Here is a 14,555-nt window from a genome sequence, read left to right as displayed (position 1 = left end):
CAAAAACTACTGAACCTATCAAGTTCAAAACAATTTTCCTAGAAAGTCTTTACAAAGTTCTACTTTTGTGATTTTTTTCATATTTTTTAAACTTGTGGTTCAAAAGTTAGAGGGGGTGGGGGGCGCACTTTTTTTCCTTTAGGAGCGATTATTTCCGAAAATATTAATATTATCAAAAAGCAATCTTAGTAAACCCTTTATTCATTCTTAAATACCTATCCAACAATATATCACACGTTGGGGTTGGAATGAAAAATATTATCAGCCCCCATTTTACATGTAGGGGGGTACCCTAATAATTTTTTTTTCCATTTTTTAGGGTTCCGTACCTCAAAGAGGAAAAACGGAACCCTTATAGGATCACTCGCGTGTCTGTCTGTCCCTCTGTCACAGCCGATTTCTCCGAAAGTACTGGACCGATTTACTTGAAATTTGGCACACATATGTAAACCTGTGGCCCAAAGACGGACATGTAATTTAATTAAATGAAATTTAATCACAGGGGCCACTTTTGGGGGGTAACATTGAAAATTAAAAATCAAAGTTATTAAAACTATATTGTGTTACATATCAAATGAAAGAGCATTTTATAAGCATTTGAAGTATATTTTTTTTTTTTTTTTTATTTTGGTAATTTAGAAGTAATTTAAGAAAATACGCAAAAAATGACCATTCCCCCCCCCCTTATCTCCGAAATTACTTAGCGTAAAATTTTCAAAAAAATACACAAGATAGCCCTCTACCTGTAGATTACAGGAAAACCTATTAGAAATCTACAGTCAAGCGTAAGTCGGACTTAAGAGAAAAAAACTCAGATTACGAATTTCACTCACTGCCGCTGCAAGTAGTTACTAAACGTCTTAAAATGTTGTAATCGCGTTGGACAGGTATAAAGAAATTAATTTCGGTTTCGTTTGTTATAGAAATTGTTAAAAAAAAAAAAAACATTTTCCAAAATGACTTAAGTTCCTACTAAAAAAGAGGCGCTTAAGACCGTTTAGAACTTCACTGACCATAATATTGCCCACATAGGTCCAAAAAAAAGGTGTATATATACGAAAACAAAAAAATTGTGCCATCGACAACCAAAATCAGAAGTCCATTTTGCTCTATCTCTTATCGTTTCCGAAATATACGCGAAATCTAAGTACGAAATTTAATGTACGTTGCCATTACATTTCGTCAGGCGCTCATGACCTGTTTGTATGGAAATGTCGAAATCCGACTCGCACTTGATCAATTTTCATAGAAAGTTGTGTTTTATTATAGTTTTGAAGGAAGTTTCTTGTTTTTAACCACCAACGCAAAAACGACGGAGTGTTTTATAATAATTTAAGGTTTGACGCTTGACATGTCTGTCTGTGGCATCATAGCTCCCGAACGAATCAATCGATTTTGACTTAGTTTTTAATGTTTAAGGTGAATTCGACGACAGTTTTTTTTGTACCACGTAGGTGGGAAACAGGCATACGGTCTGCCTGATGGAAAGCGGTCACTGTAACCTATGGACGCCTGCCACTAAAGGAGTGGCACATGTGCGTTGCCGACTCATTAGAAACTTGTACAAACCTGTAGGTACTTAGAAGGGGCCTGGGTGCCGACGACTCAAAGGACAATCTATTGTCCTAATTAGTTCCGTAGGTCCTTCCTCGTTGAGCTCTGGCTGCCTCACTCACCGGCAGGAACAATGAGTAACGCTCTGTCTTGCGTGAGCGACGGGCGACGCGACGCGACGCGACGCGATGCGACGGCGATGGCTCAAGGTCATCGCGTATCCATCGCGCGAAACTTCGGCACTAGCATTTGGTGATTAGAATCAGAAGATTCGCCGTTTTTCACAATGTGCAAATGGTCTAGCGGGTTTGACTTCTAGGTGGAATCGTTTGCGCCATGAGTGTCGTGAGTTCGAATCTCGGCTCACGCAATCTTTTTGCATTTTTATTTACTTTTTTTCTTTTATGTTCTACTAGCTTTTGCCCGCGGCTTCTCTTGAAAGACGGACAAACAAACAGACATACACACACTTTCCAGTTTAATCAGTATGGATTATTTGATTTTATTTACCTGCTTATTTCTTTCTATAAGATTCTACTTTCTTATTTTTTTTTAAGAACTCCGGGTTTTATACTAACAAGGAAAGTTTTAAGTAGCACACAATAATACTGCATTTTGTTTTTATTAACTTAATGTTTATTTTAATCCATACTAATATTATAAACGGGAAAGTGTGTGTGTGTCTATTTATTTGTCCGTCCTTCACGGCAAAACTGAGCGACGAATTAACGTATACTATTTACTTATAACGAATGCTATTTACTTAATGTTGAAATGAAAAAATGTCATACAGTGTAACCCAGTGTTTTTTAATGCTGCCATCTAGTGTCGACTGGCATAACCACTACACTAAGAGCCCTTATTCCTTAGAGCGTTCATCAATTTCGTGAAATAGCCATTGATAGATGGCGTTGGCGCTCGTCGTTGGCGTCGGTTGCATAGATTTCATCGAGGGAACCGGCCCCTTCCCCTTCTCTTTGTGGGGAGTAGTCACGTGCGATTTCATGACTATTGGAATAAATCGGATCAGTTTGACCCAAGGAACAATTTTGCCAAGCAGCATCGCCACAGGCAAAAGTGCTAAGTCGCTGGGCCTTACTTATCCTACTGGTCACCAAACACAAATATGGCAAAGGTAAAATGAGCATAGTTTGAAAATTATAAGTTCTAGCTATATACTTCCAAAGACAGTATTGTAGAGAATTTTATAGAGAATATACTTCTCTTAGACGTTATTGTTGTAGCTTTTACGGTTTTCATGGAAATATAAAAAAACTGAAAACAGGGATACAAAAGTGGGGAGGAGGGGAAACATTGACACCTCGGCGTGTTTCTACTTCATTTTTTTCTTATAATCCTATAAGCTATATACATGCCAAGTTTCATGTTTTCTGCCAGACGGGACTATAGATGGCATCTTTCAATTAAATATTCGAAATTATAACTAGACTGAAATTGTAATAATCTTAATTTAATTGCTGTTAAATAATTTTATTGATGAACGTGTAATATTTATAATATTATTAATAAAATGTCTATGTCTATGTCTATGTCATCCACGACTACAGATCACGGCTTAAAATGGGACCAGCAAGTAGATAAACTGTGTGATAGTCTGGGCAGTGCGTGCTTTGCCTTAGGTCGAGTTGCAAAGTCTGTGGCTCCAGAAGTAGCCTGGACATCCTATTTCGCCACTGTCCATTCATTAATACAGTACGGTGTGGAGCTCTGGGGACGTTGCGCGTTGTGCTGAATGGAAGAGGGTCTTTCGCTTTAAGAAACGAGCTATCAGGATCGTTACTCAGGTACCTGTAGACACCCCGGCCAAAGAACTCTTTAAAAAATAAGAATCCTGAGACTGCCTGCAATAGTTATCATGCGGGTAGCCATTTATGTAAAAGAGAACTTGGAAGCATACAAAACCAGGGGTGGCTGACTCCGCGATTCTATCGCCGCGCTACAAGTACATGTCAGCGGCCGCGAGTTCGCGGCCCATTCATTGGCGACGACCTTCGCACGGCGAAATAAAATGCAATGTTGGCTGCTCGCGTACGGTCCGTTTGTTAATGAAGGTAATAATTTAGAATGGCGGTATTTTGTGAACATCAAAGGAGTGAGCCTTCTGTACTTGTATATATTCTGTGACAACACTAACAATATGTGTTCCAAGTACAACACTCTAAATGCCGGAAAGTTAGTAGGTATCGACCGTATATTGGCGAAATCCAACAAGTTAACACATGTGATGGACCCTGCCGTCTATAATAAATTGCCGCAATATGTGGTTGAAGTACCTAGAGTGTCGAACTTTAAGTATTGCTTAAAAAATTGGCTGGTCGAGCACCCGTTCTACACTTATGACCAGGGACCGCAACTTTGGTGCCGATGACAGACGTATGACGTCAAGCTAAATACAGAGTGTTGTTATCTAGATTATATACACTTAATCAAATAACAACTTATTAGCCTCTTTAGTTTACTGATATTCAAACTTGAGTTAAGAGTTTTTCCACGTACTGGCCACGTATAAAAACATAACTGTCTTTGTCATGTTAAAACCGAGATTGTGGGAAATGACAACCAATTTCTGTTTAACTATTTTTCATTGGTAAAATATAACCGAAATATTATTGTTTGGCTATGGAACCGTATTTGCAGAAATTTCCTTTTCTGATTTTACAAAATGAAAAAATATACTGCTCCTGCTGTGACCAATATTTAAGAGGAAAAGCAAGTAATATAGAGAAACATTTGAAAACCAAAAAAGCATATAGAACGAGAAGAAGGAAAAATAAAACAACCTTTTGTTAATATGTTGTTTTATTTAAGTACACGAAGAATAATATTTTTTGTTACAATTACATTACTGTAAAAAAAGCCAATAAAAATAATATTTGCATCGTTTTTTAATGTTAACATTATTTTTTTATGCAAATACCAAGCAGTTCTCAATATCTCATCATTAAGAATTGAGGTATTGCAATGTTATTAAAAGAACATCCTATATCGGACTAAACGTCATAATGACGTCACCGGCACCAAAGTTGCGGTCCCTGCTTATGACAATTTTTTTATTACCTAATTAGAAAAATATTTTTGTTAATTTTTTATGTGAATATTGCCTAACTTTTTGTAATTTCAATCTTCTGTCTATTTATTTTCTAAGTATTATTGTTGTATGAATAATATTTTTTTAAATCAAATCTTGACGTGTAAAATGGCGTTACAAATAAATGAGTATGAGTAGTATTAGATTATTTTGACCATTAAAAGTTTGTACGGAACCCTCGGTGAGTGAGTCCGACTCGCACTTGGCCGGTTTTGGTAATATTAATATTTTCGGAAATAATCGCTCCTAAAGGAAAAAAAAGTGCGTCCCCCCACTCTAACTTTTGAACCATATGTTTAAAAAATATGAAAAAAATCACAAAAGTAGAACTTTATAAAGACTTTCTAGGAAAATGGTTTTGAACTTGATAGGTTTAGTAGTTTTTGAGAAAAATACGGAAAACTACGGAACCCTACACTGAGCGTGGCCCGACACGCTCTTGGCCGGTTTTTATTTTTACACTCTGTTGGCGTGATTGATATACATATTGGGACCAAATTTCAGCTTTCTAGTGCTAACGGTTACTGAGATTATCCGCGGACGGACGGACGGACGGACAGACAGACATGGCGAAACTCTAAGGGTTGTAAGTTGACTACGGAACCCTAAAAAGCAGCGTTTGCCTGTGTTACACCTGAGCAAAGAAGGAGCCTATCATAACTATAAGTATTTGGTATTGAAAATTGAACCTTATTTTATCTACAGCCGTTTCCATCAAACAGAAACGCGCAAATATCACACACAGTGCCGCCGTAGGTAACCGATCGTATGTTATTTCGTTCGGAGTAATGTGTGCTTTATGAGCGAGGTACAGGATTTAAACTCGCACGATATGCTATAAGGGAAAGCAAATAAAACCCAATGTAAGGCTTACCCTTATGGCGTTAGGCTGAGCCGATGATAAGGGTTTTGTAAGGGTATTGGGCTATTTTAGGTAAGCGCTTTCGTTAGGGCTTTAAAAGCAAAATGAAAGGGTATCGCGTCAAAAGGGTAGGGTAAGTTAAGCCTAACGAAATACCCATACAAAACCCCGTATAAGGGATAGCGGGCCGGTCCCTGGCAGTAACTTTTGTTCTGTTTATGGGCAAATACGCGGTAATCGCTAGGTCTAGCAAGGGTGCAGGACTGTCGCGGTAAAGGCCGATATATATGTTCTATCTAGCTGGAATAGTTTATTATGATTAATAACAGTAATATGAACCTTAATTGATCATCTACCAAGAAACTAAACATTAAATAAATGTCATATACATACAAAGAAAAAGTGACCAAGGCCTCCAAGTGTTCCGAGCTGGCATCGAACCAGAAAAAAAATAAGTAATTTAATTTGTTCTTAGAGTACCAAGAAACTGTTTATACTAAGCTCTTTTATTTTTACCATGGTGCACCGAAATTGCTAATAGGAAATTTACGAAATAATTAATTTAAAATAAGTACTATACTTAACGTCCAGTTTGATCCATTGAAATCGTACATTCAGCCTTGCATCAAATGAGGTAGTTCTAATTTTTTATACATATTGTTAGGGATGAAATAGTGATATCAAATCCGAGTTTTCTACCTCGAAAGCCCACCGGGTCATTATTAAATACTTGAAAAACCATGACTTTTTTTGGTTTTTCTCATATTTCATCATCAAAAACTTTCTTAAGGGCTGAAGTCAATATGAACAATTTTAAGAATAATAAATTACCAATAAAATAATATAAAAAGTATCTTTGTGGCCCCAGTAGTTTCTGAGATACGCTTAGTTAAAGTTTTCACAATTTCATAAAAACACAGTGTATAGTCATATACTGAGGGAGAGTTAATGTTATGTCCTTAAACTACTTAATAGGACACGGGCATGTCCTTAAACTACGACAATCAATGTTAGTAGGTCCCGCAAGGGGCCATCTGGTCTGCTACCACCCTCCCGCCGAAATCCAGGCACCAAAATAGCCTTGCTGCGTTTCATCTATGTACGGTGCCAGTGCCTTTGGATGATGATTGGGTATCAGGTATGTTGCTTACAGCTAGTCATTTTGGATCCTAAAGTTTACCGGACCCAGTAGCTCACGCTGGAAGGTAGCGAGATCCAAGGCACGGTCTTGTCGGTGGCCGACCGCAGGAAGTTGGGGGCTAAAGCAGTAAGTGTAAACACCAACGGCACTTCCTCTTATTGAAAGTGCACCTCACCAACGTGCATATAATGCGATCTGTTTCTCCACCATCTTGAAATCGAAAAGCTCATCAAAACATCATCCTCCTGGCTCTGCAATGTATCCAAAGCGGTGAGTTGGTATTTAGCTGAGCCGTCCCGCAGGTGGCTGCAATACTACGTATATGATCGGAGTTGAGCTTTGTAGAGCATGGAGAGTGGATCGACATGGATTTCACCAGACAGTGGCCGGATCCCAGTGGAGCTGAGACTGAAACCGAGTGCCTGTTTGGATCACTTGTTAGCAGAAGGTCACTTTCCTGGTTTCCGCTGTACGTCGGTAGACACAGGCATACGATCGCTTTCTCAGAGCCCAAGTAAATAATTATCCTCAAAGCGGACCCCTCACCACCCCGGACCCGGTCACCTCAAAGAAACAGAGGCGTTGTAGAAAATGCCGTCGCGGATGTACACATAGGTCCCAGCATCTGCTCTGAATTTGTCCTCCAGTGAGTAGCCTGGGTAGTTGATGTACGCCGCGTCCGCTGGGTTGTTAATTTGCGTATTCGTCAAAAAGAATATGTGCGGCTTTTCGATTTCAGGATGGTGGAGAACCGGATCGATATAGTGCACGTTGGTGAGGTGCACTTTCAATGAGAGGAAGTGCCGTTGGTGTTTACACTTACTCGTATTCTTTTTCTTTTTAGTTTCATGTTGTTGAAGGGTACGGGGTGGGTGAAAACTGGTTGTCAAGGTGTTGCGTTTACTACTTGGATCACTTGAACTAATCAGGACAATGAGGAGCTCACTTAGAGATTGCCTCCTCCTCCCATCCAGTCGCCATATCTGGCACGGTGGAGCTATTCGCGGATTTTTCACTAGGTGGCGGGGCAGCCTTTTGCATGTGGCTGCCGTACAACTGGACCTCAACTTCCTGCGGTCGGCCACCGAAAAGACCGTGCCTCGGATCTCACTGCCTTCCAGCGTGAGCTACGAGGTCCGGTAAACTTTAGGATCCAAAATGACTAGCTGTAAGCAACATAACTGATACCCAATCATCGTCCAAAGGCACTGGCACTGTACATAGATGAAACGCAGCAAGGCTGGTTGGTGCCTGGACTTCGGCGGGAGGGTGGTAGCAGACCAGATGGCCCCTTGCGGGACCTACTAACATTGGTTGTCGTAGTTTAAGGACATGCCCGTGTCCTATTAAGTAGTTTAAGGACATAACATTAACTCACCCTCCAGTATATGACTATACATTGTGTTTTTGTGAAATTGTGAAAACTTTAACTAAGCGTATCTCAGACACTACTGGGGCCACAAAGATCCTTTTTATATTATTTTATTGGTAATTTATTATTCTTAAAATTGTTCATAATGACTTTAGCCTTTAAGAAAGTTTTTGATGGTGAAATATGAGAAAAACCAAAAAAAGTCATGGCTTTTCAATTATTTAATAATGACCCGGTGGGCTTTCGAGGTGGAAAAATCGGATTTGACATCACTATTTTATCCTTAACAATATGTATAAAAAATTAGAACTACCTCATTTGATGCAAACCAACCCCCCCTGAAACATACGATTTCAATGGATCAGTTATGATAAGTAATAAACTAATTCTTTATAATGTATGTATTACCATTTTCATCGGATAAATGGGTGTACCTAATGTAATAAGTTCTTGTTAGGTCTTTCGATTTATAATGTGTTTATTGTACGTAAAAAAACCGGCCAAGAGCGTGTCGGGCCACGCTCAGTGTAGGGTTCCGTAGTTTTCCGTATTTTTCTCAAAAACTACTGAACCTATCAAGTTCAAAACAATTTTCCTAGAAAGTCTTTATAAAGTTCTACTTTTGTGATTTTTTTTCATATTTTTTTAAACATATGGTTCAAAAGTTAGAGGGGGGGGGGACGCACTTTTTTCCTTTAGGAGCGATTATTTCCGAAAATATTAATATCATCAAAAAACGATCTTAGTAAACCCTTATTTATTTTTAAATACCTATCCAACAATATATTACATGGGTTTGGAATGAAAAAAAATATCAGCCCCCAGTTTACATGTAGGGGGGGTACCCTAATAAAACATTTTTTTCCATTTTTTATTTTTGCACTTTGTTGGCGTGATTGATATACACATTGGTACCAAATTTCAGCTTTCTAGTGCTAACGGTTACTGAGATTATCCGCGGACGGACGGACGGACGGACAGACAGACATGGCGAAACTATAAGGGCGTTTTTAGGGTTCCTAGTTGACTACGGAACCCTAAAAACGGCTATTTTGCGAACTTATCTTTGTTTCAGAGTCAAATTCTCCATCAGATCGTTACAATCAGACTTTTTGATAGTGTTGTTATTCGGAAGCTTGAATCTGGATGATCTGCTGGTATAGATGTCTGTGCGTCTTTTGAAAGAGGCTGTTTGTTAAACTTAGACGTATAATAATGCCTGCAATGCTATGTCATCGTAAACGGATTGTGTTGTTTGCAAATTGTGCTTAATAGCCCATTAGGGGCGCCGTTGATGTTATTCGTATCTCGCTTAAACGAATGCAGCAAATATCTAGTACCTACTGAAATACATAGTTCAATGAAAATTATGATCACATATTTAAGTCAATGTAGTGAATATAGCGCTATTGATGTGTATTTGACAGCTCACCGTTCTATTTATCGCTAATTAAATAAATAAATAAATATTATAGGACATTCTTACACAGATTGACTGAGCCCCACGGTAAGCTCAAGAAGGCTTGTGTTATGGGTACTCAGACAACGATATTATACATAGAAAACATCCATGACTCGGGAACAAATATCTGTGCTCATCACACAAATAAATGCCCTTACCGGGATTCGAACCCGGGACCGCGGCGCAGCAGGCAGGGTCACTACCGACTGCGCCAGACCGGTCGTCAATTGAAATATAAAAATACCTATTCGTTGAGCAAAAACGTTAACAAAATTTGCGGAGCGTTTACCCGCTCTAAACACAAAATTAGATAAAATAGACCGTCATTGTTAGTACGTAACAGGGCGAGGTAATGGGTTCTTGAAATTAAATATCGATTGACCGGAGAGCCAGTTGGCCGCATGATTAGTCCGCAGAATCGGCGCTCACGCTTGACTAGGTGCTTTTGCATCGTTCGCTTTTCAGCAAATAATGCCTCCGATCGTTTACACGAATCACTGCCCATCAGCTCCCCCGTGCTGTACCCGTGTGTTCTCATTGATCGCGCGAGCGTGAATATATTAATATGTAGGACCTTGAGAATTTAACTTGGAGATTGCGTTATATCGATTAATCAGCATTTTGGCTAGTGCCTGTGATTCGAAACGATTGGAAAAGCAACATATGCTGTCTCCTTCATAAATCAACCATCATAAAGCGTAGCTCGTGAACCTTAACAAAACGACTCGTTATTGAAGATATGGAGATCAAACTTGTACCCGAGACGAGAGTCGAGCGCTTGGTACGTCATGGAATACAGCAGTTCGGTTTAAAAACGCTCAGTTATGTACTGGTTCACTTAACACGTTTTTATTGAAGTTTATTATTATTAGTAATTTAGTAGGTATTTGTGATTGATGTGTGTTATGAAATATTATTTCATTAATCCGTAACTAAGTTCGCGTTTATTGCAATAATTTCCTTATCTATTGTTTGCGTTTTTATGGTATCTCAAGTAGCTCGTTATAGTACACCTATACAGATACACCATATAGGTACTCTATAGATGCAGTCCCACGATCATTATAAAAGCAAAACTATTTAATTTTATTTCTTAGCAATTAGGAGATTCAGATTATCTTCAATATGCTCGTGACCTCGTGTTTGTAAGGGAGCAGAAAACCAACATAACAGTGTATTCGAATTTTTTGCCTAACATTATTTTCGATAAGTGTACTTAATAATTATTATTCTAAACGTGCCTAGGGGCGGTGTGTTTGTACCTACCTACATACATACATTAAGCGCTTCGTGGAGCGTGGAGTATGAAGCTGTCTTGTCTAAGTGTAAGTTTTCTAGATAATTAAATGCAGAAACTAGGCCTGGGGGTCCTAGCGCGCACAAGTTATTTTCAGAAATCGCGAAGCCGACGTCAAATCGACGTCACTGGTAACCGAACAGCTCACTAAGTATCAGCAGATACAGCGAGGCCATGCGCCAGCATCCTTGGTAAAAAGCCTCAAGGGCGCAGTTTAGATTAAAGCTAGCCATTAAGTTGTATGTTTAGTCGTACCTTCAATATGTTCCTTTTTTGATGAAATATTTTTTGTTTCAGCCCCAGCGGCACGGCTTTGAGCACGCTGCCGCAACTGAGGGAGTACCTGCAGACGGCCGGCACTTGCAAGTGCGGGCTGCCTTGCCCTTTACGACCGGAGACCACCTTCAGTTTCGACTCTAAGGTATGTAGCTTTTTTCTAGATTGTTTTTCTGCAAGTTTTCTGAAGCTTGAACATTTGAATGTTATCATTACTAAATTATCAGAAATGATATAGGTAGGAAAGTTATAGTTTAAACTTAGCTATAAATCATCCTCATAATCATCTTATACGTCGTGGAATTATCTCTAGCTCTGAAACGCTTACTGGTAATTCAAAAACGCTTAATTACTTGCTATATCTATGGTAACTCCAGCCGACACACAATTCAAGTTATCGGAATGCAAGCGCCTGCCTCAGTACAACTTTTTGCGAGGTGGAAATGATTCCATTTAAGCTCTGTGGCGCTGGCGTCTGCTTTTTGCAACGATCACTACAAATTCAAAACGTCGTTTATATAAATTTATGAGCGTTTATTGCACGTTGTACAAAAAGTGGAACCGTTCTCGAGATAATGTTTTATCTGGCTGGAATGGCTGTCGCTGCAAGGCGTCTTCAACGGGAGGGAGGTAATTAAGTTTACACTCGTTGTAACGTTTTCACACGGCATTTAAAACATAATCTCTGCATTTATCAAACTTCCAAGCAATGCCGTGTAGCTTCGACAGTTATAATGCGTATAAACGTATTAGACTCTCAGATTTCCTTTAAAATATACAAAATTAAATCGCATATTGAACTATGATAGAAGAAAGGAATGTTCCAAATTGAAAATTGCTTACAGTCATCCTCAGAATGGAGTCAACCAAGTAACCGCAAACATCTGCACAATGCATTACAAAATTTTGATTGTGTAAAAGTTTTACAGTTCTTTTTTTAAATTTTCGTAAAAATAAATATTGGCCAGGTTGACCAATTTTATCGAGTGAAGGGTGGAGCGGAAAGATCAGATATAAATTAAAACTTGATAATTAGCATTTCAGTATCACCTTGACACAACAATCGGTAATAAAAGTTGCTTACACCCTATCTCGCCTTGTACTGAAGGTTTATGTCCAATACTAGCATAATTAAATGTCATAAATGTCTCCTCATTGGCAGTAAGTAATAAAACAAAACAAACATACATTTATTACTGGTTTTTAAAAGTATTGCTGCATTTATTATAATTATTAGTCAGTAGAACGAGTAGTTAACAGTTTTTTGCGTACACATGTTTCAGACAAGGTTGCAGTATTTAATGTATAATTATATTAATTATTTGTTTCACTTGGCTTAATACATTGATTTCGGTATGATAAGTACCTATCTTGTGGCTATAATTTATTGAACACCGTGATGTCGACCGATTGTATTTAATTTATAGTGTAGATGTATTCCACATACGTACATATTTTGAATATCATTCGTTACACTTAAAACCCCAAAAATCCGTATATTAGGGTCCCCCCACATCTAGCGTCTCGCGAGCGTCGCGTCGGGCCAACTGTATGGGCAAAGCCTAACGCCGCGTCGACGTGGCGTCGACGCGACGTCTTTTTCCATACAGTTGCCCCGACGCGACGCTCGCGAGACGCTAGATGTGGGGGGACCCTTACAATACAATGTCAGACGAACTGATTGAGATAAGCCTCAAATGCCTCTATCAAGTAATGTTATGTACCAGTACAGTTAGTAATTCGTCCAATGATTAGTTACGCATGTTTATGCCGTTACGTGTGTTGAAATTTAATTGCTTATTTAAATATTCCGTGTCCTTGGCACTAGTAACAATGTAAAGAAACAATACACAACTGCGAAGAAGCCGAGCCGTGATTACGACAAGCGATTTCATTTTTGTAGCTTCAATTTACTTTGCACTACAAAAGCTACAATTCAAATTCAAGTCTCGATTCAAATCACAGCGCTGAGTAGCTAGGTCTATGGAACCCCATCCATCGCCGACAGCACGAAAAGATACGAGAGGGTCGATTCGTTTGAATGTGAAATCGAGATCTCGCAGAGTGCATCTCAAGACGAATGCTCCGGACAAAGAGGAATCGATGCGAGCGCGGAGGCGGGGCGGGGGGAAAGTGCAGCGACCTCCCCCCTCTGGGCTGTGCAATTTGTACATTTCAAGTGCACACAAAGGCGAGGCGAGGAGGTCGCAGCAAGCTTTGACAGAATTAACTTGTCCGTCGCACGAATGTGAAGGCCCACCTTTATTGGATCGCGCGGACAAACGAGAAGGAATTTTAGATGCATGCAATTTCGAGCCGGAGCGTTAGACACTTCACGCTTCGCTGCACTTTAATTCACTGAGTGTTGGACGTCAATCCTCATTCCGCAACGTGTAGAAAAGCACTGTTCGCTGTTTGGTTCATGGAGGGAAATAGCTGCAACTGTTCGCACTTTGTTTTACATGTGTGCTAACCTAATGAAGGGAGATTGCATGAACCCAATGCGCCATACATCTACCAATAGTTGATAAATCATTGTCTCTCTTAATCTTTTCAGTTTAATTGAATATACATAATTTACAATCTTCAGAATAAACCTCTCGTAAAACTTTGTTGTCCGCGTTAACACTTTTTCTCCTAGCTCTACATTAGAGCCATCGTTTAATAAAGTGTGTCATAAACTCAATTGTCTGTGTCGTGTTTGCAAAACGTAATGCTTAACCGTGAATCTAATAGGTTTATGTTAATCATTTCAAGATAGGAAAACAGATAGGTAATTGCGGCGGCTGTAATAGCCGTCTATTCTAATGTACTTTTGTATTATACATGAGAACACAATTTTATCAGCAATAGATCTATCTACGAGCGCTTAATACACATAGACAATCTAATATTTATGTAGCCTCGGTCCGCAGACCGCGGCCGATCACACAACACTCGAACACTTCATTACTGGATCACGCATGCATATGTATTCGGTACAACCAATTTATGAGGCTGGCTTGAATGCCATTTGATATTAATACAGACAAGACTAATAAAGACTGATAGTTGCCATAGAGACATAGAGAGTCTAAACGCATTAGCGAGTCGATTGGGCTGGTACAGACGGACTGCAGCTTAAAGAACATTTACATATATGGGTAATTTGGATACTGCACGCTGACTGCACAATTTCTATGTAAATAGCTTTCGGATTGCTGTTTGTCCGTGTTGAACCTGTTGTTACGATATATCGTCACTACTTTTAAAATAACTTTTATCTTCGTCTGTCAATGAAAAGAAAATTGTAGTAAGTATGTATGGAATGCATATAGACTTACTGCGTTTTAACTTTGAGGAACAGCGTGAGATACGAGATTTTTAGGGTTCCGTAGTCAACTAGGAACCCTTATAGTTTCGCCATGTCTGTCTGTCCGTCCGTCCGTCCGTCCGTCCGTCCGTCCGTCCGCGGATAATCTCAGTAACCGTAAGCACTAGAA

The 14,555-nt window shown here is 39.3% G+C and overlaps 1 protein-coding gene across 1 annotated transcript in view; it reads left to right on the top strand.

Annotated features, from left to right (window-relative positions):
- Nucleotides 1-14,555, top strand: part of LOC125242636 — a 75,256-nt gene that overhangs the window by 30,040 nt on the left and 30,661 nt on the right. Inside the window, exon 2 of the mRNA XM_048151464.1 lies at nucleotides 11,095-11,218. Within this exon, the coding sequence (XP_048007421.1) occupies nucleotides 11,095-11,218 (124 nt within the window). The remainder of the gene's footprint in view (nucleotides 1-11,094; nucleotides 11,219-14,555) is intronic.

The sequence above is a fragment of the Leguminivora glycinivorella genome, chromosome 3, assembly GCF_023078275.1.
Source record: "Leguminivora glycinivorella isolate SPB_JAAS2020 chromosome 3, LegGlyc_1.1, whole genome shotgun sequence".
Lineage (NCBI taxonomy): Eukaryota > Metazoa > Arthropoda > Insecta > Lepidoptera > Tortricidae > Leguminivora > Leguminivora glycinivorella.
Note: the sequence above shows the minus strand (reverse complement) of the source record. Positions and strands in the feature narration are given on the sequence as shown.